At 44.2% G+C, this 20,487-nt stretch overlaps 1 protein-coding gene across 11 annotated transcripts in view; it reads left to right on the top strand.

Annotated features, from left to right (window-relative positions):
* The window catches only part of RYR3 (ryanodine receptor 3), a 515,713-nt gene that overhangs the window by 429,767 nt on the left and 65,459 nt on the right, over positions 1-20,487 (top strand). For all 11 annotated transcript variants that reach the window (XR_008992553.1, XR_008992552.1, XM_057488647.1 and 8 more), the window contains exons 63-67: positions 1,317-1,555; positions 2,939-3,020; positions 10,937-11,067; positions 16,772-17,092; positions 19,121-19,361. Coding sequence is in view for 9 of the 11 variants with exons in the window: in XM_057488647.1 (XP_057344630.1) it covers positions 1,317-1,555; positions 2,939-3,020; positions 10,937-11,067; positions 16,772-17,092; positions 19,121-19,361 (1,014 nt within the window). In the remaining 2 variants the exon portion in view is untranslated. The remainder of the gene's footprint in view (positions 1-1,316; positions 1,556-2,938; positions 3,021-10,936; positions 11,068-16,771; positions 17,093-19,120; positions 19,362-20,487) is intronic.

Here is a 20,487-nt window from a genome sequence, read left to right as displayed (position 1 = left end):
AATAGAAACACAAATGATTTGATGAGATCTTTTACAAGAGAGAAGTAATGAAAAAGATTGACAGGGAACTTCCTTTAACTTAATCATTACGTAGCAGGGCCCTTGTCAAAGTTGGGAGGACTCACACCCCAAAACCCAATGCAGAGGAGGGGCACCAACCTAAAACAGTGGCCAGAAGATGAAAATCCACTACAAACTAAGAATGGTTACCAAAAAAATGTTAAGTGTAACTGAAGGGGTTTTTGAGAGAAACGAGCTTACCAGGTAGATAGTAGGATAGCACAAAGTTTGCGGATCAGACCAGGGTACTGAATCCTAGGGTGTGGCATCCTAGGGCGCTGAATCCCTTGCAAAAGGGGTGAGGACTTTACTCCCAGAAGCTTCAGAGTGCCTCGGAAGAGGGTCCATTTTTTTAAAAAGGCAGGTCAGTGCATTTGATAATCATTCCTGGCAAAACCAACCGGAAAGTTAAGACAGCTCAGGCCAGGAGCAAGCCTCACTGACTTTATTTCCTTGTTTGTATTTTTCTGGTTAGTTGGATGATTATCATGAAAATGCTGTAGATAAAAAACATCTGCCCTTTTACCAAGCCCATCACACTTGTGAATAAGGTTTAGAACTGTGAAAAATAATAAATGACTTGTAGGCTTTGTTCCAATTCTAAGTGTTACTAAGATAGTTTTGAGGGAAGGTCTAGATACCCACAGAGAATCTCCATTCTCACAGGCACATTGCTGTGGTTTTTTCAGTGGGCTAACTAAACTGTCTATTTTAAAAGGGGCTGGGTGTCCTTCCCTCCCTTTCTCCAAGTTAGGACATTCCTGGCAAGCTAGTAGAAATCTAAGCTTCAGTTGACTTATTTCTTTGCTATCTCTCTCTCAGAGGTCCTGCTTCATAGGAGAGCTTATATGTCTAGCTAGTCCTTGTAGAAGTTGCTTATCTCATGGTGAGCTACAAGAAACACTAACCTCTCCCTCCTTTCAATCAGGTCTTTATAGAAGCATGTTGCTAGCTGCAACATTACACAGATAATGGATGGCCAGTACTGATCTCATTTTAAATCATCTTCTACATTTTCTGAGCACTAATTCCCTCAAACTGGGTATACCATCCAGTTGCTAACCCCCCTTTGGGTTTTATGATCCAGGTTTCTACCTGGATGCTAACCTGTCTCTCCATTTCTCCTGACACAGTGTCGTTGGGTGACTGGAGTGTCAAACTTCTGCCCAGGTTGCACTGCAAGTCACCAGTTTCAAGATGGCAGTTGGCCAGAGGTTTAGATTATGCTTCTGGTTTTGAACCTTGTTTGTTTACAGGACTGTCATGAAGTCAGGCTCAGAGCTGGTGAAGGCTGGGTTACGAGCGTTCTTTGAAAATGCTGCAGAGGACTTAGAGAAGACTTCAGAAAACCTGAAGCTTGGGAAGTTTACCCATTCCAGAACCCAGATTAAAGGCGTTTCTCAGAATATTAACTATACGACAGTGGCTCTGCTCCCCATCTTGACGTCCATCTTTGAGCACGTGGCTCAGCATCAATTTGGAGTGGATTTACTCTGTGAGTCATACTACTGTTTGTCCTGGATTTATATGCACATGGCCACAGATAGGAAATATGGGGCTCATTCACTTAAGCTGACGTTGAAAGTGGAATAGAGAGAGATTTATTCCACACTTTATTCTTCTTAGGTTTAAAAATGAAGTCATAGACACTTGGAAGAAAGAAACCTCCAAATTTAAGTATATGCTGTTTCATCTTTTCCCACTATTATTCAGAACCAGAATTTTCCTCCCACTAGTTCAGCTCTCAGCCATTGTGTTCCCACTTAATTTGAAAAGGTTATCTGAGTAATCCAGCAAGAGATAAAGGCTTGTTCCAAGGGTTTTTCAGACACCAATTTTTCTGTTAAGAGCCCTAATTTATTCACTGGATATGAGGAACACAGGAAAGCTGCTAACATTTTATTATTTGAGACTTCAGAAGACTATAGTTGGTTGATTGTATTTTAGCTTGCATTTATTACCATGTACAGCCTCCTAGTGCAGATATTCTGCCACCAGGCTTTAGTTTCACACACTTTAAATGTTGGTGCATAATTTAATTTAACCAGTTATCGATAGCTAAGGCTGTGTCTTCCTTTTCCCTGAACAACTGAAAATGAATTATTTCCATGGAGAAGGGGAAAGAGCGGAGGATATCAAAACTCATTATTTCATGTCGTGGAAACAGCTCACTTCCTTGTTGAAAAATAAAAAATTTAATTAGTTCTCATTGTGTTAAATTAGTTCCAGCCTTATTATGAGTTCCAGACATTGATAGAGGCACAAAGCCTGTAGATTAAACTGTGAATTCCTTAATGGAGCATGCCCTTCCCTTGGGAAACATGACAAAATGATGATATGATTGAATTGCCTTTTGAGAGCCCTCTGTGAGAGAGCTTGGGGCAGCAGACGTGAAGAATTTACCTGAAAAGGTAGGGACATTCCAAATATCTTCCTAGGAAGTGAACAAAAGGCTCATTCAAACTTTAGATTTCCCACATTCTTCCTTTCAAAGGAAGAAAATACTTCTCTGGATAAAATGTGACTACAGTGTCACCCTCTTTGGGAGAAAAAAAAAATCCCATATGGAAGGACATATTGGTCACATATTCCTTTCCCTGAGAAGCAAAGTGTTTCACATTGTGAGCTCTGCAAAGGAACTGGGTTGGCTCAGTCGGGGGTATTGTGCTGTCAGTGCGCTCTCTCCCAGTTCAGTAATGGGCATCTGGGTAAAAAGGGGCTGTATTTGTGAGGCGGGGAGAGAGAGGAGAGGGAGGGGTATCTTTGTCTCTTGGGTGATGCAGATACATTCTTCCTGTTGGTGGACCCTTTCTCTGTGCAGGAGGTGGAGAGCTGGGATGGGAGCAGGGAAATGACAGCTTTTCTTTGTTCTTTTCAGTGGGTGACGTACAGATTTCATGCTACCACATACTGTGCAGCCTCTACTCGCTTGGGACAGGAAAGAACATCTATGTGGAAAGGTAATTTGTGAACAAAAGAAGCTAACACATGCAGGCTCAGAAAAATGTTACCTACAGTCTTTAAGCACTTAATAACATCTTTTCACTCCAGCAAATCAAAATGCTCACTGAAATGGGATGGTGATATTGAGCCAAGGTTATGAAATGTTTACAGCAATATTAAGAATGTAATGAGGCAGTTGAAATTTATGACTTCAGTGGAGACAGCTGATGAAATGTATGTGGCTGGTGGAGCAATATAGCCAAACTATATCATGTGCTAGTGACCAAAACATATTGAAGAAATGTCTATTTCTTCATAATCACAGCTTCCAAATAGCTTCCAGAGTGGTTAAAGCTTGCAGAGAAGCTCAAGAGACATGAGGCAGTTACTTCAGTGTCTAATGGGTTTTTGTGTGATACAACCCTGGACCTTGACCATTCTCGGCTGTCAGATTAGCTATAGTTTTAAACAAGTGCACATTTGGTAGCGGTAATGCTGATCTTGAATCTGAACCACTTGATCTGCAGAGGTGTCTGATTCCAGCTTTGCCTCTCTAATCAGCCAGGAGCAGTAGAGGCCTTTGGTGACCCCCTGCCTCTCAGCACCAAATGCCATGTATTGTGTTGTTCTTTTTAAATCCACGGGGAAGATCAGAAGGATAAACACAGTATTAACCAAACTCTGGACTTAGTCTTATTCTTGGAAGATTTTTTTTTTCAAATAAGGAAAGTGAAAGGAATTTGTGCTTAAAATTTCTTTATCTAACCAGCCCCTTGGTATCTGTTTTCCATGTGACTCCTCAGCTTATGATGCCTTTATCAAAGAAACCAACATGAAAACTTATAAAAATTCTAATTACAATTTCTCAATAAAACAAAAAAAAGATGTCAGCTACTTGAAGAACAATGAACTAATGACTTGAAATCATGTGCTAGTGACCAAAAATATTGAAGAAATGACTGTCTTCATAATCATAGCTTCCAAATAGCTTCCATAATTCAAGAAACTAGTTAAATAAATAATAGCTGATTTATTCTGATTACAATTTTAATCCTCTCTGGTTACATAGCTTTCCTTATTGCTCTACATAAAATATGGATAAATGGTTTTGTCATTTAGGAATAGGAACTGAGCAGACAAATGTTCTAACCATGTTTTATAACAAATCACAAGAGAATTAATACATTTTTTTCCATTTCATACTGAATTTTTCTTAGGGAAGTTGTCTTTATGATATTTCATTTCACTGACCATTTTTGAATATTTTATCAATGCCTCTCCTAGTCAGTCAGTTATAGGTGTATAAATACATACAGCCATATGTGTTCGTGTTATCCTCTAAAAGAAAAAAAGAAAGGTCAATGCTGAAATGTCAGACCAGAAAAAGACTGCTCTTCGTGGCTTTTTATATCTTATTCATTCCAGTTGTATTGTCTGTCTGCTCTCTGCAGCACTGTGAATACCAGAGCCTGTGTCTTATACTCCATATTGGCAGAAATCAAACCTTGAAGAAGCCCCCATAGGTCAAGGCTGCCCCTAATGCCTCTCTGTTAGTTACTGAAGCAGCTGAGGAAGTAAGGATTTAAAATCCTATAGTTGGGATGCTACCACAATTCATGACTTTTATGTGTCTATTTTCTTTTAATATTGTGAAAGTAAAACATACTTGTTCCAAAAAAATCAAATGATGGAGAAATATGTAAAGTTAAGTCTACTGTTTTCCTCACCCCAGAACACACACACACACACACACACACACACACACACATATGCACACCTGGCTCCAGTTTGCGAAGGAAACCACCGGTAATAGTTTGGTGTGTACCATTACGGATGTTTCTACGTGAGTACGTGTTTACACATATGGGATCATAATATCCATATTGCTTTGCAACTTTGTCTTATTGAGTGAAGCTAAAAATTGAACGTGTTTATCATACAACTCATTTTTATATTTATTATTTAGTTAAAATAATCATTAACTCTCTTCTTTAAAAAGATAAGCAACTTTAGTTCACTAATATTCCTAGCTACTTCCTCTCCTTTCTCCCTTTCTTTTTCTGCTGTAAAATTCCCTATAATGTTTACATTCTATTCTAGAACCAGTATTTCCTGAGTCATTTACCTAGTTTGTATTTAAATAACTCAGTGCATAGCCAATCTTTTTGAACCATGACTTTTCCATTCCTAAATTTTTATTTTGATTCATGTCATGATTAGCTAGATTCATCATTAAGTAGCTGTTTCTGTAATAGCCCTTAAGATACCCTTGAGCCCTTGCATATTTTGGAATGTCATGCCTTGCTTTTATATGTGAAGGATTTCTGCAGTATCAACCCTTGGGTCACAGTTTTCCTCCCTCAGTAGCATATAGACTTTGCGTCTTTGTGTTCCAACAATATGTATTTCCTGGATCAAGTGATTTATTCTACATATACATGACTTTGCAGTGGGAGGAGAAGCTGACTGTTCATTGGATTCTTTTTTTAGTCTTGAAGCTCATTAATTTCACTACACTATGTTCCAGGGTTTGTTTATTCTCTATCAAGTTCCCTCTACTTCCTCTCAGAACTTAATATGATCCCTCAGTCTTCAGAACTGAGTTGTCCTTTACTTACATGTTTTGTTTTATTATGCAGTTGTTGGAGTTTTTTCATATCTGTTGTTCAGAGAGAGAAATTGTGTGTATTTATTGGCTTTTCCTTAATCTTCCCCATCCCTCATTTCCTCCCAAATAACTAGTTCTTTCCTGGTTTGTGTTTCTGTGATGTTTCTCATACTTTTTCTGTGATACTCTTTTTGTTTTTATTTTCTGTGAGTGTATAGAGAAGAAATTTTCTCTATTTTTCTGCATAATTCTTCCTCTGAACTGTGTTTCTCATCTGTTTCTTGGTCATTAGGTACACTGCCAGTTCTCAAGAATGGAAAAGGGTGTACATGTATACGTGTGAGTGTGTGTGTATGCACGTGCCTCTGGGAGTGTTGAAATGGAGGAGAGTATATGGGGAAGAAACATCAGCAGCTTCAAATCTGAGAAGCTGGCTCAGGACTAACTCTTTCTTACTATATCAGCGGTGCTGTTAGCCCTAAAAGGCATCCACCCTTAGCGTTTGGTGTCCTTCCCCAATAAAACCAAGCAGCTAACTCAGGTGAAGGGTCGGTGCGATTCCTGGTGCATCCTGCAGACACAGGACTTTTGCTTAGTGCTTAAGGTATGTTTATTCTCTATTTTAGAAGACTTGGGTCAGCAAGCTGCAAAACAGGTTACTTGTGTTGCACTCCCCCTCCCTTCCAAGGACTTCTCCAGACTGCGTGTCCAGGTCATAGGAATAGAGGATGGCACATACACTTCCCTGCTCTGGTCCTGTCTGCCACTCTGCAAAATGGAACTTTGCCTCCTACACATTCATGTTATCCAACAGGCCTTCTCATACCCTTAATCCTCATTGCTTCAGTCAAAAGGTCAGAATCGGGGCTCCTCAAAATCCTCATATTTACTTCCAAATTTCTGTCCTCTGCTCTGTGGTTGGACAGTATGTTTTGGTTTCAGCATCATCACTTGATTTAGCCCATACTTCATGGCTTGATGTTATCCCACATTTTCTTCATTTCAGCATAGATCCAAATTTCTTCCCAGTTATTTCCCCCACTTCTTGTGGGTTTAGAGGAAGAAAGTGCAGTAATACTCACCATTTCTCTAATACCTTTTACTGAAGTTTTTTGGCTAATTAATGTCTGTAGGGTCACAAGGAAACCACTAAATATTTGGTTTCCAGCAACAGCTTGAATGTGCATTGTATAGAGAAATGATTCCAGACACCTCAGGGATAGGGTTGACTATGAGGAGGAAAAAGTCACTGAAACAGAGTAGAGACTTTCCTTTTAAATGTTTTCTAACTGAGATAATGTTGAGAAGGTCCCTGACAAGGGGAGTTTTCAGATACAAAATTTCAGCAAATGGTAAAGACTGTTAGGCATTTAACTCTGGAGGTCCTGGGTGAATGGTAGAGCAGTTGACTGGGTTGGTCAAAAAATAAAGCTTGGAAATCGATTACATTAACCATTGAATCTCCATTTTATTTCAAATGAAAACTTTTTTGTTTCACACTTTTGATTTATTTCTTCCTTCTTGCCTTGCGCCATTTGATGAATTGTTTCTGATCAAACACTGCCTGCTTTCCCTAAACCTCTGAGATTATTAGCCTTGCTGTCTAAAACAGTGCGCTGCCCCCACTTTCTGCCTGTTTCCCCTCTTTAGCATCTGCTGCAGTATATGTGAAGGAACTATCAAACTTACAAAGCACCAGATGCGTGTAAGGCATAATTATTATTACTTTGATGACTTGGTCTCTGCCTGTGTCACTGACAATAAACTTTGAGAAGATCCTGACTGATGGAAATAAATCAAGGTGGATAAGGAAAACCTACAATTTGTCATGTTAGAAAGTAATGAAAACTGAAATACAAAGTGAATTCTCTTATCTGTCACCATAGGCCAAGTACTATTATATAAACTGAAGGAGAAAAAAAGAGAGCCCTTCCATATCCATGAACTCTTCAAGTAGGTCCTTCCATTGCTATGGAGATGCTTCAGTAGCCCTGGCTCTGCTGGCCCACGCCCACACTGCCCTATGGGGGAGTGATGACGGGACAAGTGTCAGGACAGGGAGCCTTGGCCTCGCTCCGTCCCTCTCGGGCCTGGAGGCCAAGGTCTTTCACTCTGGCATTTCATAGCTGGAACATTAATTGGCAAACTTCTGGGACTTACTTTTAGAGAACTTTTAACAAGTAGGCCAGGAGAACTGTTTATCCCTCTTGGCCCAGCTGCTAATTAGCATCGTTGTTTGCTTGGACTAGAAAATGCCCTGTTGTGAGCTTGTCAAGACTCAGGTTTGTCAGTAATTAATATCAAAGAGGAGAAGGACCCATGTGTCCCCAAGTCAGCACAACACTGGAAAATTGTCTTTTGCCTCCAGGATCACCTTTATATCAGACTAACTTTCTAGAAATCCACATTTACAAGATCATGACTTTAATTTTAGTGAGAGAAAGAGAAAAGAGAGGAAACATGGGTCCATTTATCACCGAGGCAATCAGGACCAGCTGTTTACTAGGCTCATTACTGAACCAACTCAGATTTGCCCTCAGATATGACTTTACCCCTTGTCATTCCTGATTTCCACCCAAATTTCCTTACAGCAGTGCTCTCCCTGTGGCATTTCTTCCCCTTCACGATTTATCTCCTTCTTTCCTCCTCCTCAAAAGGCAAGACTGAGGAGAGGAAACACAGTATGCCTTCTCCATGGCCACTATGGTTGGTAAAAACAGAGACACTTGTTGACTGGGAAAAAGCAGCCACAGCATGTGGCCCCTCATACTTGACGTAACAGACCCTCACTCTCTTCAGTGTCACTGAGGGTATTGGTCATTCAATTCTGAAGTTAAAATGATGCCCCTCTTCTTAAATCTTTCCATGACCTTGAACTTAGCAGAGAAGGAAAATAATCGGGGAAGAAGTGGGGACAGGGAATGCAAACTGGGGAAGCGGGACTGGTCAGGGCCTGGTCAGAAGCAAAGCAGTGTTGCGGAAGCTTCCCAAAGAGTAGCTTGGCCTCGCTCCCTCACCTCCCACTAGGGATGCAGCCTTCAAAGGGAGGCCGGGCAGCAGGAGTCCATGGGACCCAGGAGGACTTGTTTTGTGCCAGGGCTGCTGTTCTGCCTGGGGGTCAATTTAACAGTCAAGCCTTTAGTAAAGGGCAAGGCTGTGCCATAGCTAAGAAGTGATGGCCTGACAGGAGACGTTTTTTCATGCTGGAGGCTGATTTTGAAGTTATCTGCTCAAATACTTCTTAGCTAAATAAGCTGTCTGCCAGTCCCCTAAAAGCCAAACCAAAGAAGAAGATAGAAGATAAAGATTAAAACCACATATATTAATTGTCCTTTGAAATAATTAAAAGATCACTTTTTTCATAAGTTTGGTAACTTGTCTAAAGATTGAGTGAGGGTTCCAAGGAGTACACAGCTTTCTACCAGTCAGTCACCCACTCTCCCCACTTCCTCTCTCCAGTCTGGCAGATTCCGCTTGCACCTCAAGATGAACAGTTGTGTGTGCCCTCAGGCTAGTCCCCTGCCAATCTGATTCTACCCTAGATAGTCTTGTCATTTTTCCAGGACCTATTAAGGTCACATTTTTTAATCCAACTCAAGTGACTATCTTTCTCTGCTAAAATGAAGTTGCAGGCTGGTCCTAATTTTTATAATTAGACCATGAAGATATGTTATTTTACCACATTGCTTCATCGTTCTAGTGAGGAAAGACTTTGACCACCTGGAAAACAGAGGCTAAGTCACATTAAGATAGTCTGGCTTACTTAATAGAGAATGCACACCTAGCCACATCCAGCCAATAGTAAATGCTTGTCATCCACTTCCAGAGACCCCACACTTTTGACATTCTGGCTTCTTGGTGCTGTTGGAATTGTTGCCTGTTGTCACAGTGAAGGCCAGTTTACACAGTCTTGGATCCCGGTTTGGGTGGGGAGCTGTAGAGAACCCTGAGGGCTGAGTGCCTTTCTGTGTCCGCACAGTTGCAGTGGTGGGGTAAGCATTTGCTCCCAGCCTCGTGTGCCCTCTCTAGCTGGCGGTTTTCTCCATGATGGCTCTATGACATCCCCGAAGACGCAGCCTGACGCCCTCAGCTCCCGGGGATTCAGCTGGTGGGCTTCTTATACACAGCACCAGCGCTCAGTCTGAGCTGATCACAGAGGAAGGCAAACAAGAGGGTCAGAGCACTGTAAGCCCCATCCAGTTCTTCATCATAGACCAATCGTCGGCATTTTCCACTAGCTATCTTTGTGTCATGGTCTAACAAACGACTCACATTATTAGTTTATTTGAAGATTTCTCCCTTATTTGGGAACTAACACCACATGTGTAACTCACAGGACAGGTGTGTGGTCTGTCTGTGACTGAATATCAGTAAGTGGCAGAGAGAGATATTCATGAGTGGAAAACAAGTGTCTCTGGTCTCTCGTTCTTCAGAAAGCAACAGATGTCAGACCTCATACACGGCCCTTCAAGCCAGCACTGTCACTGTGTTGTCCCAGCAACACAAAGGATCTGCTGGGCTAGACAATACACTCCAAGGCTATGGGCAGGTCCAGGCAGGGGAGGCACTATTTCAATACTTGCTCTGCTTTCCCACCAGAGGCTCATTCCCATCACAGAGGCTTGTGGGCGTGGTTATCCTGCTAGTCCAAGTCCTTCCAGTTGGAGAACTAGAGATCTGACCCAGGACTCTCAGCATTTTGTTTTTGTTTGATTTCTTTTTGCACAGGAAGACTTAAAACCCGGAGCTCAGTACATGGTGGCCAATCAAATATTTGTGAAAGGGAGGGAAAGAGGCAACAGACGTCAGACTCCTTTCCTCTAAGGCCCTGTGCGTTTGGGCCTCTTGTTTCTACTGTGTGGCAGGCCTTTCCTTCTAGTCTTATGGTGCTTTTGGCCCATTATCTACTGTTTCCACTGCGGGACACAGGCTCCATCGATAGCAGGAAATAGGCACAAAGAAATTACACAGAAGATTTCAAAACATTTTGAGAAAAGAGGATCATACCCAATTTGGACACCTGAGAAACATACCCTCAGACATACTGGGAGAGAAGAACAAAGCTACATAGTATATTGTATCACCTTAGCCAGTTAAGAACTAGGTTCCAGGGAATGAGACCATTGCAAACCACTGGTCGGTATCCAGAGAAAGATGGGAGGAGGAGAAGTGCAGGCATCTTTGCTGAAGGCAAGGGCCCAGTGATGTCCAACCTGGTGATCTGCAGGGAAGTAGCCGAAGACATTCTGGGAAAGGGCCGGCCCGCCAATGCATGTGGCCAGCATAGGGATGGCACCACTTCTAAATGGACTTCTTTGTTTCCAGGCAGCGTCCTGCCCTTGGAGAATGTCTGGCCTCACTGGCAGCTGCCATACCAGTGGCATTCCTGGAGCCCACCCTTAACCGCTACAATCCCCTCTCCGTCTTCAACACCAAAACTCTCCGGGAGAGGTCCAGTAAGTATCTTCCCACGGAAGTCATCAACCCATGTGCTGAGAGGAGAGCAGCCAGGGAGGAAGGCCATGCAGGCGGGCGACAGTGGCCCTACAGCACGTTTGTTTTATGTGGTCCTCGGGCTGGGAGGTCAGAGCCATGTGGCGTGTCTCCACCTTGCTAGAAAAGCGGACATGGGCAAGTACTTTGTTATCACTAGACTTTGGATTCCTCATCTGTGAAAGGAGCAGACCGTGTGTAGTTGATTTCTAAACATTTTCCATCCTAAAATCTCAGGTTTGCTAGTCTGCTCGGGGTCTCAGTTTCCCTTCTGCCCCTAGGTATGTGACTTCTTTTTTTATAGTTTCTCTCCAGAGTGCCACCAGAGGGGGTACATCTCCATTCCTCCCCTAATTACACTTTCCAAGTCCAGGGAGAGGCTGTGTTTCCAAACAATGACTACATGCTCTCTATCTTCATGAAAAATAAAGCAGAGGAAAGTACCAAAAGGAATCAAAATCATGCAAGAAGGAGAATTTAACAGCACTGTTGATATGGGAGCTTCAGGTAGCGGCAGGCACACTATGGCTGTGGGCTTATTCCAGCGAGCTGCCTATTCTTGTAGGTAACTCACTGTTGAACCACAGTCATGCCCACTCATATATGTGGTGTCTGTGGCTGCTTTATTACTATGTAGGGGAGGAAAAATAATTTTCCCTCTACTCCTCATTGTTCTCGGCTGAAACTTTCTCCCCCTTGTGAAAGAGACAGGTTAACAGGAGAAAAAAATTTTAATTACATGCATACTTGTATATATTGGGCATCTCACAAAGATAGTAGACTCAAAAGGCAGCCAGCGATTGAGGCTTAGATACCATCCAGAGCTCAGGCATGGGGCAGGGTCTGGGGCTTCAAAGCAGAGAAGGCAGTTTGTGGGAAGAAGAGGGGAAATGTTTGGCAACAGTTTGCCCTGCCACACAGATAAATCTCTGAGATGAAAAGTCTGTCTCTGGGAATAGCTCTCTTCCTGGTATAGGCCCCATGTCTAATGTAAATTTCCTCTGTAAATGTATATTGCCCTTATAAAAGGGTAACTTCTACTCTGTTTTGACAGCTGCTTCTGTGTCTAGAGCTTCTTAAAAATAATAAGCCCAAATAGTCCTTATGCCAAAGAGGCATATTTTGGGTTAGCACATTCTGCTGCCCTTCAGCTATAGTGACAGAGTTGCTAGTGGCAGGAGTGTCTAAATATTTACTATCCAGCCCTTTACAGAAAAAGTTTTCCACCCCCTATTCCACAATATCCTAGAACTGGAATCCAAGGCAGGTTATAAAACTGCCTCTGGGGGTGTAGGGAGATTCCTCTTGTACAGATGAATTGTGATTCTGCTGAGGGACGTGGAGCTTCGAGCAGCAACCTTGAATGAAGCTTGGACTCCAACTAGAAAGAACTACTATTATTTGATGTAACATGAAGTAAAATTATCACACTGAGGGCCTAATCAATACTCTCTCTAAGAAAAAAACATAGCCATTTCAAACCAGGACATATCCTGTTCAGAACCATTTTCTTAAAATACTGCTGTCCAGCACCAGGAGATGACTAAGTGGCAGTTCCATTCAGTTCAGGCCTCCTTTTCAAACTGCCATGAGATCCCAAGGAGAGAATTCCAGGAGGGTGGGAGGCTCACGCGCACTTCCCTTCACCACCACTCCTCTTTCCACCTAGAACACAGGGTGCTGACCGTGGTGGCTTTACTTCCACTTGCTTCTCATTACTTCTGATGAAAAAAGTACATCACCCCCCCAGAAATAATGACCAGGACAACTTGCACAAAGCTACTTAATAAAATCCTTTTCCTGAGCCTAGAATACAGTGGAGACCAGGGTCCTCAGAGCTAGTCGAGAGAGAAACACTGCCAAGATGCCTCAACTTCCCAAGGTCCCACATGAAATCTCTAATTCCCAACCCTGCCACCTCATCTCTCCCTTTCTCTCCTTTCTCAGACTAGCAGAAACGCATTTCCATCCTTTTCTCTGCCCTCTCATGATTCCAAAGGAGACACATCCTGCAGCTACGGTTGGGGGGTGAGCATCTGAGCAGCTTCAGTAATGCTGAGAAAAGGCTATCAATCTGTAGGCAAACGCCAGCCAAAGTGTTCCCCCACAACTCCAAAGGAACATGGCCCCAGTCATGACAGTAATGGATATTTATACATTTATTCTGCTCCAGATGTGATTCAAGAAGTCATGAATCTCTGTTTCCATATCACCAGTGTGTGTACAGTTGCACCTCCTCTGTTCCTGAGCTCATGGAAGAGAGGTAGAGGCCAGCAAAATGAGAACTTGACAAATGTGGAGGGAACCCTGGATTGGCCTTGGGAGGGAGGGCGTGACTCTGTGTCTTGGTTCTCCTTCTCTTTGAAATATCTTCACATGGATTTAATAAGGCATAGTCATCCATAAAAAATTATCAATCACTGCATACTCCACAAAGAAGAGACAAGGTTGTGATTAGAGATGACACAATGAGACTCAGTGCCCAAGTCCCCTGAGCCCATGTTTTTCATCATTCAGTTAATCATCAGAGAGTGAATGCTGGACATGTGTATGCTCTTGAGCAGCAGAGTGTACATGAATATATATCTGGGATAACTAGGTTTACCTGGAGCCAGAGAATGACTGATGGTTTAAAGGACTCTAAGAAGGTGGACCTAATTCATTATACAAAGAGATCAAGGAGAGGGGACAGATGTATATAGGGTGACAGATGATGTGAGCCTTTGGTTTAGGAATACAACATGAACTGATTTTTCAGCCGTTCAGGTGGTTGGACGTCTCTGTTAATCGACAGTTGGTGATTCGCCAGCAGTCACTCACATTAGTATCTCAGCATTTTCTGACTCATCCAAAAATTATTAAGGTATGCCTGGAAAAGGTTTAAAAGTTATTACCTGCCAGTTACTCAAAACTAGATAAACCTTTGGCTATGTGTGGTGCTGATCTGTTAATCAGAATACTAGGGTGACCACAACATTCTGGTCACTAGCCGGTCGACTTCATGCCCTTTTGGAATAATGAGCCAGAGAGTCAGGAGGGCCAGTCACCTTGCAAGCTCCCTGCCCATATTGCCAGGAGGTGGCGCTCTCCGCTGCCATCTTCCTGAGGGAGGAGCTGCCTGGTGAAGAAAATACAGCTGGGGAATCTAACTCTGTGGCTCTCAAACTTTAGCATCCATCAGAATCATGGAGACTTGTTAACGCAAAGATTGCTGAGCACTACCCTTTGAGCTTCTCATTCACTAGGTCAGAATTCAGTAGCCCAACAAGTTCCCAGGTGATTCCACTGCCAGGTGGCAGGACCCTGCTTTGAGATCCACTGATCTAGAGGATGAAAGGACAGTGTGTGCAAATGATTCCCCCTAACAGTCTCTCGTGTCTGATTCTTAAGGGGACCCAGCTGAGGCTGTTTTTCAGGTAGATAACTCAGCAGCATTCATTCTGTGGGTTTATTATGTGGCATTTGAAGCATAAAACACCATTTGAATGACAAATGTTTCTTCTACTCAAGGACCAATGACATACAAGTAACTTTTAAAGATCATTGTAATTAGCCCAGTGCAGCGCCCTCTCGCAACTCTGTTTTCCTTAAGTAGGAAATGAAAAGGTGCCCACAATGCTGTATTGTCTCTGTGACATTTAAACACACACATCTGAGCCTTCTCATTTATAAATTTACAGCAAACAGTTGTGAGCTTTGGTTTTGTCTGTGGCTTTTAACATTGTTCTGCATGTAGAGCTTCAAGATAGAATGCTTGACTTCTGTCTTTACCTTTTTATTCTGACATTGTATGTGTAAAATTATTGTGAGGGTCTCTCCAGACCCCCAGGTTAATGTTGCCCCTAATTGCTCTGCTGCAAGGTACAGCCTAGACTCGTTCTCTGCAAATGACCAGCACTGGCAGTGTCTGACCTGTATGTTCCCTTCCTTCTGCTATAAACCACTGAAGTTAGGCATATGTTGGTTTTCATGCTCCTGGTCCTTTTGAACTGTCTGGATTTCAGAGTACAGGGGTCTACTCATGACTTCTAAGGAAGAGAGATCTTTCAGCTTTCTACTGGCCAAAAGGCCATAGGGAAAGCATGGGAAATCATCAGTGGGGACAGGGCGTTAGGCCCCAGGGGGCCTGTCCTACAGCAGGGGGCTCCTCCATGTTCATTGCTTTGCAACCGCATGTGCCGTCCAGTAGGACGCTTGTCTCAGCTGCAGATTCGTTGTCTCCAGGATAGCTGGAATTATTCTGTATCTCTGCTCCAGGCAGCGTGACCATGGGAGAAACCAAAACAGGTCTTCTCAACTGGCCAGCATTCCTAAAGGCCACAGAATCTGCTCTGGCCTCTCTTATTCATTAACCCTTCAATTCCTATGGCCCTAAAATCTAGAGAAGAGAGACCTCAAGCCAGCAGTAACCCCAAAGGCAAGGCCTGCAGTCCAAACCCAATCCACTGAACATGAAACTTTTTTTTTTTAATCTTCTGCTTTGTCCTTTGAAACTCATGAGAACTTTGCATTTTACTTCTAATATCAAGAATGATTTCCTCAAAGCATGTAGTGGAACTGATGTTGCAGGAGAACACTGCACATTTCCCTGTGGCTCCTCAGACTGCCCAACCTCTGTGCTGTGAGCTGCTTTGGCCCCCGTGAGAAGTTTATCCTGTGGGTAGAGGCTGCATATGATCTGCGTCAGGAGCCCAGGCTGACCTGGAGGAGGGCGGAGGAGCTGTATGAGAAATAGACACACAGGCATCGCTTCGAGCTCATGCTTCTCAGACCTTCCCGTGTCCCTAACTCAGACCCCTTGACATCTTCTCACCTGTCAGATACCTCTAGATGCTTCTGGGCTCCCTTCCTGTCCTGTCCTGGACTTTTAACTTCAGGAGAACAGGACAGGTATCCCCAGGTTGCTACTGTTTGCATTCTTGTATCTGACAACAGTCGCTGGTTTAATGTTGAACCCTTGTTGCCACTTCGTCCTGTCTGTCCTTCTTCAGTGATGTGATCTCAGTCATCTTCAGTATGAGGGAAAAATAGAGCTAACTCACTATTCCTGCAGATAACCTTCAGACACAAAAAGACTTGCATGACGGGCAGGAAGTCTTGGCACGGGTCACCTCAGGTCATCAGCAGCTCCCGCTGTAAATATAGAAACCAATTCAAGTGCAATGTTTTTGTCCCAAAATCTCAACCAAATGGACAGTGGTCCAGCTGAAGGAATATTCGATAGACAGCTTTCTTTTTCCTTTTCTAAACAGTACAGATATGATTCAGTAATTGAACCATGAGTTTGCAGCTAACACCAGTGAGTTGCTTTTCTCTTTCCCTCACTGCCTCTTCTGCAGCACCCACTGAGGCCAGGAGATGGGCCTCATCACAGAGAAGCCTTATGAAATGTCTCTCAACTCTGTGTCTGTTAGCCCCCCTAACCTTATGTTTAAGTGTTTGAACCTGAACGTGACTTCCAGAGGAGGAGAACCCAGCCTCTGGAAGCTGTAGTCCTTACACACACAGCGGAGCATGGAAGCTCCTCCAGACCAGTGCTGACTCATGAGGCTCCAGGGTGGAAACTTGATGTGTGATGACCAGAGGAAGGGGAGGCGGAGAGAGGAGGTTGCACGATCTGTGCTTTTGAATTACTGTCCTTTATTCTTCCTGTACCCTCTCGGTCAGTTCTGGGGATGCCAGACCTGGTGGAAGAGATGTGTCCTGACATCCCCCAGCTGGAAGGCCTGATGAAGGAAATTCACGTCCTGGCCGAGTCGGGGGCCCGGTACACGGAGATGCCCCATGTCATCGAGGTGACCTTGCCCATGCTCTGCAACTACCTGTCCTACTGGTGGGAGCGGGGGCCTGAGCACCTGCCCCCCAGCACAGGGCCCTGGTGTACCAAGGTCACCTCTGAGCACCTCAGTGTCATCCTGGGAAACATTCTGAAAATCATCAACAACAACCTGGGCATAGATGAGGCCTCCTGGATGAAGCGCATTGCAGGTACCACAAACACCTTTTCTCCCCAGCCCCAGAGGGCCAGAATCCTAGCCCCAGGTCACCCAGGGACCAAGATGCCCAGATTCTCTTTTATCTCTTAGTCCGTCTTTAAACTATTCAGCCTCGCCTCCGTTAGTTACTTAACAGTAAAAAAGAACCAATTTATTCCCTTGTAGGGCTTTCTGGAACTAGTGTTCCTACCCTACTCCCCAACTATCCAGGCCCCTCGGATCTCCAGGAAGCCCTTCTTGATAAACTCTACCTGACTCAGATGATTATTGCTTTATTTGCATTTGGTACTTAAGAGCCCCATTTGCTCTTAAAGTAATAATTGTCCATATTTTCTTGCTAAGTGATCCCGTGTGTTTTGCACATGTGTCCAACTCACTCCCACCTGGGCTATAGTGTAAGTTCCTAGCGTTTGTTACTCTTTCTAAGGCACTCTCTCATTTAGGTTCCCAGCAGCATCCCTTTGCGTTTTAGTTCTCTCTTTTTTTTTGATGTTCTTCTAGAACTTACAGGCAGTAGGCTCTTAATAAATGTTGTTAGCTGATTTTCTGTTCCTGAAACAACCTCAAAGAAGGAAGGTGTTAGAAATGAATAACCATGCTGTCAATAGTCAGGAAACCATACTGTTTAGTGTCCTGTGTGTCAAAGCAGTGTCAGAGGAGAGAGTAAGGCGAAGTGATCACCTTTGATGGGCCCACAGTTCAGACAGACCACCCCACCATAGTTTTACCCGTATAATCTCCTGGACCATGAAATAGTGGCTTTAGGTCAACAGGAGCTTTGGCCCAACTGTAGGTATTTACCATTCAGGACATTTGAGTAGATATTCCTCAGCAGGACCAAAGGAGAAAAGCTCCTGTCGGCTTCCTGTCTCTGCAATGAATTGGTGCTTAATGTGGCACTTACTTCCTGGGGCTGAAATAAAGTAAAAAATTTTAAGTGGTAACCCACAATCACCCACATCTGAAATAGCCATTCTGATTCCAGTTCTGAAGCAGCAGTGTACTCAGCGAGGCAGGGGGTGGGGAGGGGGCGGGCAGTGAAATGCGAGCCGTCATAGTGCCCCGTTTCTACTTCTTGCTTAATGCATCTCAGCACAGAGCTGCCTTCACCTTTCTTTCTAAAATGGTCTTTTTTATAAAAGTAAAAAATAAGGCATTGTGAGATTTGAAAGGAAAAATGCTGGTCTATAGGCTGCTTCCAATTCAAGTGCCCCCCTCACCCAAGTAAAGAAACTTTGAAATACACAAAATACTCAATGTACACAGTCAGTGGTTCAGGACTCTTACTAATTTCATTTTACTGTTTTTTTTTTATCATTCTCTGATTCTGATCTTCATTATTAATTGGACCAATGTGATAAAATTCTGCTTAAGAAATAGGATAAGACATGTAGGTTTTCTCTTTCTCTTTAAGAGGGCCAGAATCCTAGCCCCAGGTCTCCCTGATTGCTTGTTTCTGCTCTTTGACTCCTAGTGGCCACCCCAGCCATTCTCTCAGTTCATTACAGCAGATAATCGTTTGTCTGCCTTCCTCAGGTCCCAGAGGAGCTGCCAGGCAGCAGGGTGGCAGTTCTCTGTGCTTGAGTTAATTTAACAACAGATTTTCCTGTAGATCCAGAAAGCATAGTACTGAGTTCCTTACTCTTGGCTCAGCACCGAGCTGGTTATTATGAACAAAAGGCTTCCTTCGAGGAGTTTATAATCTTATTAGTGAACCAAAACCAACATGAATGTGATATAAAACAGTTCAGGATAGTATGTCGGATGCCATGCATGCATGAGGAGCCCAGGGGCGGCCTAGAGGAGCAGCACAGGAGTGGGGGCCTTGTTCTGCAGCTCCATCCCCCTGACTGTGGCTGCACAAGAGGGAAGCACCCGGTGGAAGATTAAGGAAAGGAGCATGGGACAGGGCTGTGCTGAGCTGATGGATGATCACAGCCTCACCTCCGTGTCACTTCTTTCCTTTTATCAATTGTCATAATGTGTGAAATGAGAGGAGACCCTTTGTTTGCAAACACAGTGTACGCCCAGCCTATCATCAGCAAAGCCAGGCCTGACCTGCTGAGAAGCCACTTCATCCCAACCCTGGAGAAGCTGAAAAAAAAGGCCGTCAAAACTGTGCAGGAGGAGGAGCAGCTGAAAGCCGACACCAAAGGGGACACTCAGGAGGCCGAGCTCCTCATCTTGGATGAGTTCGCAGTCCTCTGCAGAGACCTCTATGCCTTCTACCCCATGCTGATCCGCTACGTGGACAACAACAGGTATGCAGGAGCCCCGGGCAGCCTGTCCGCAGGATGGGAAGACAGGGCTGGGTTGTATTGCAGGTGAGAGAGGAGTCACAGCCGCCACCACCAGCCCAACACCCGTCCTCGGTGCGGGACCTCCGGGCAGCTCAGCTCTTGGCCAGTGATCTGTGGTCAGCGGCATAGCCATCCCTTCCATCCTCACAGGCTGCTGCAGGTGAGGGGTGGTCGTCAGGGACAGCAGTGACCCACTTTGGCCCCTGGCTGTTCTGTCACACTCCCATTCAACAGATATTACCGACAGTGTGTCAGACTCTGTTCTAGGCATTGGGGGACAGAAGTGAACAAGAGAAAGATGGCTGGCCTAAGGACCTTTCTTTCTGACAGCAGAACAGGGTGCACTGACAATAGACAGAGTGAGTACTTACATACTTACATATACTTAAATGGAATGTCACTGAGAAGATAGCATTTGAGCCAAAAATCTGAGGATTTGAGGTCAGGAACCACACAGCCTGGGGAAACTGTTGCAGGAAGAGGGAACATCTGGTGCCAGCCCTGAGAAGGGGTATGTTTGTGAAGTGCCAGGGAGCCCAAGGAGGGGCCGGTGCAGCCGGAGAAGAGTGAGGCAGGAGCGCAGTTGGGGGTGTCTGGGGGCAGCATGGGGTCCGGAGTACAGGGCCTGGGAGGCCGCTCTGGAGGCTCTGGCTTCCACTCATGAAATGAGAAGGCGGTGGTGGTTTTGAACTAATCTGTGATGAGGTCTGAGTCACAGTCTGCACTCTGTGGTGAGGATGGCAGTGAGGAGGCCAGCTGGGGGCTCACAGTGCTCCAGTCATGACCTGGGCCATGGAGGCAGAGCTGGGGAGTGGTCACCAGACCACAGAATCGAAGCTGGGCACTGAGGAAGATGAAGGCAGGAAGGCTAATGTCCACGAACAGGCAAGGGGAGAAGGACTGTTGGCCCAGGGGAGGGCAAAGACCAACTACATATTTTTATTACACCACATCCTGGTAGAGTTTAAAGACCTAAAATATAAATTTTAGTAAGATTAGTTTTAAAATACCCATTGTAGACATTGAAAGGACTTAGGAATATTTGGGGGAACGTTGCTAACTTTTTGAGTAGTGCGCCATTCTGTCA

The sequence above is a fragment of the Manis pentadactyla genome, chromosome 11 (genome assembly GCF_030020395.1).
Source record: "Manis pentadactyla isolate mManPen7 chromosome 11, mManPen7.hap1, whole genome shotgun sequence".
Classification (NCBI taxonomy): domain Eukaryota; kingdom Metazoa; phylum Chordata; class Mammalia; order Pholidota; family Manidae; genus Manis; species Manis pentadactyla.
The sequence above is the reverse complement of the archived record's forward strand: the minus strand, read 5'-3'. Positions and strand labels throughout refer to the sequence as shown.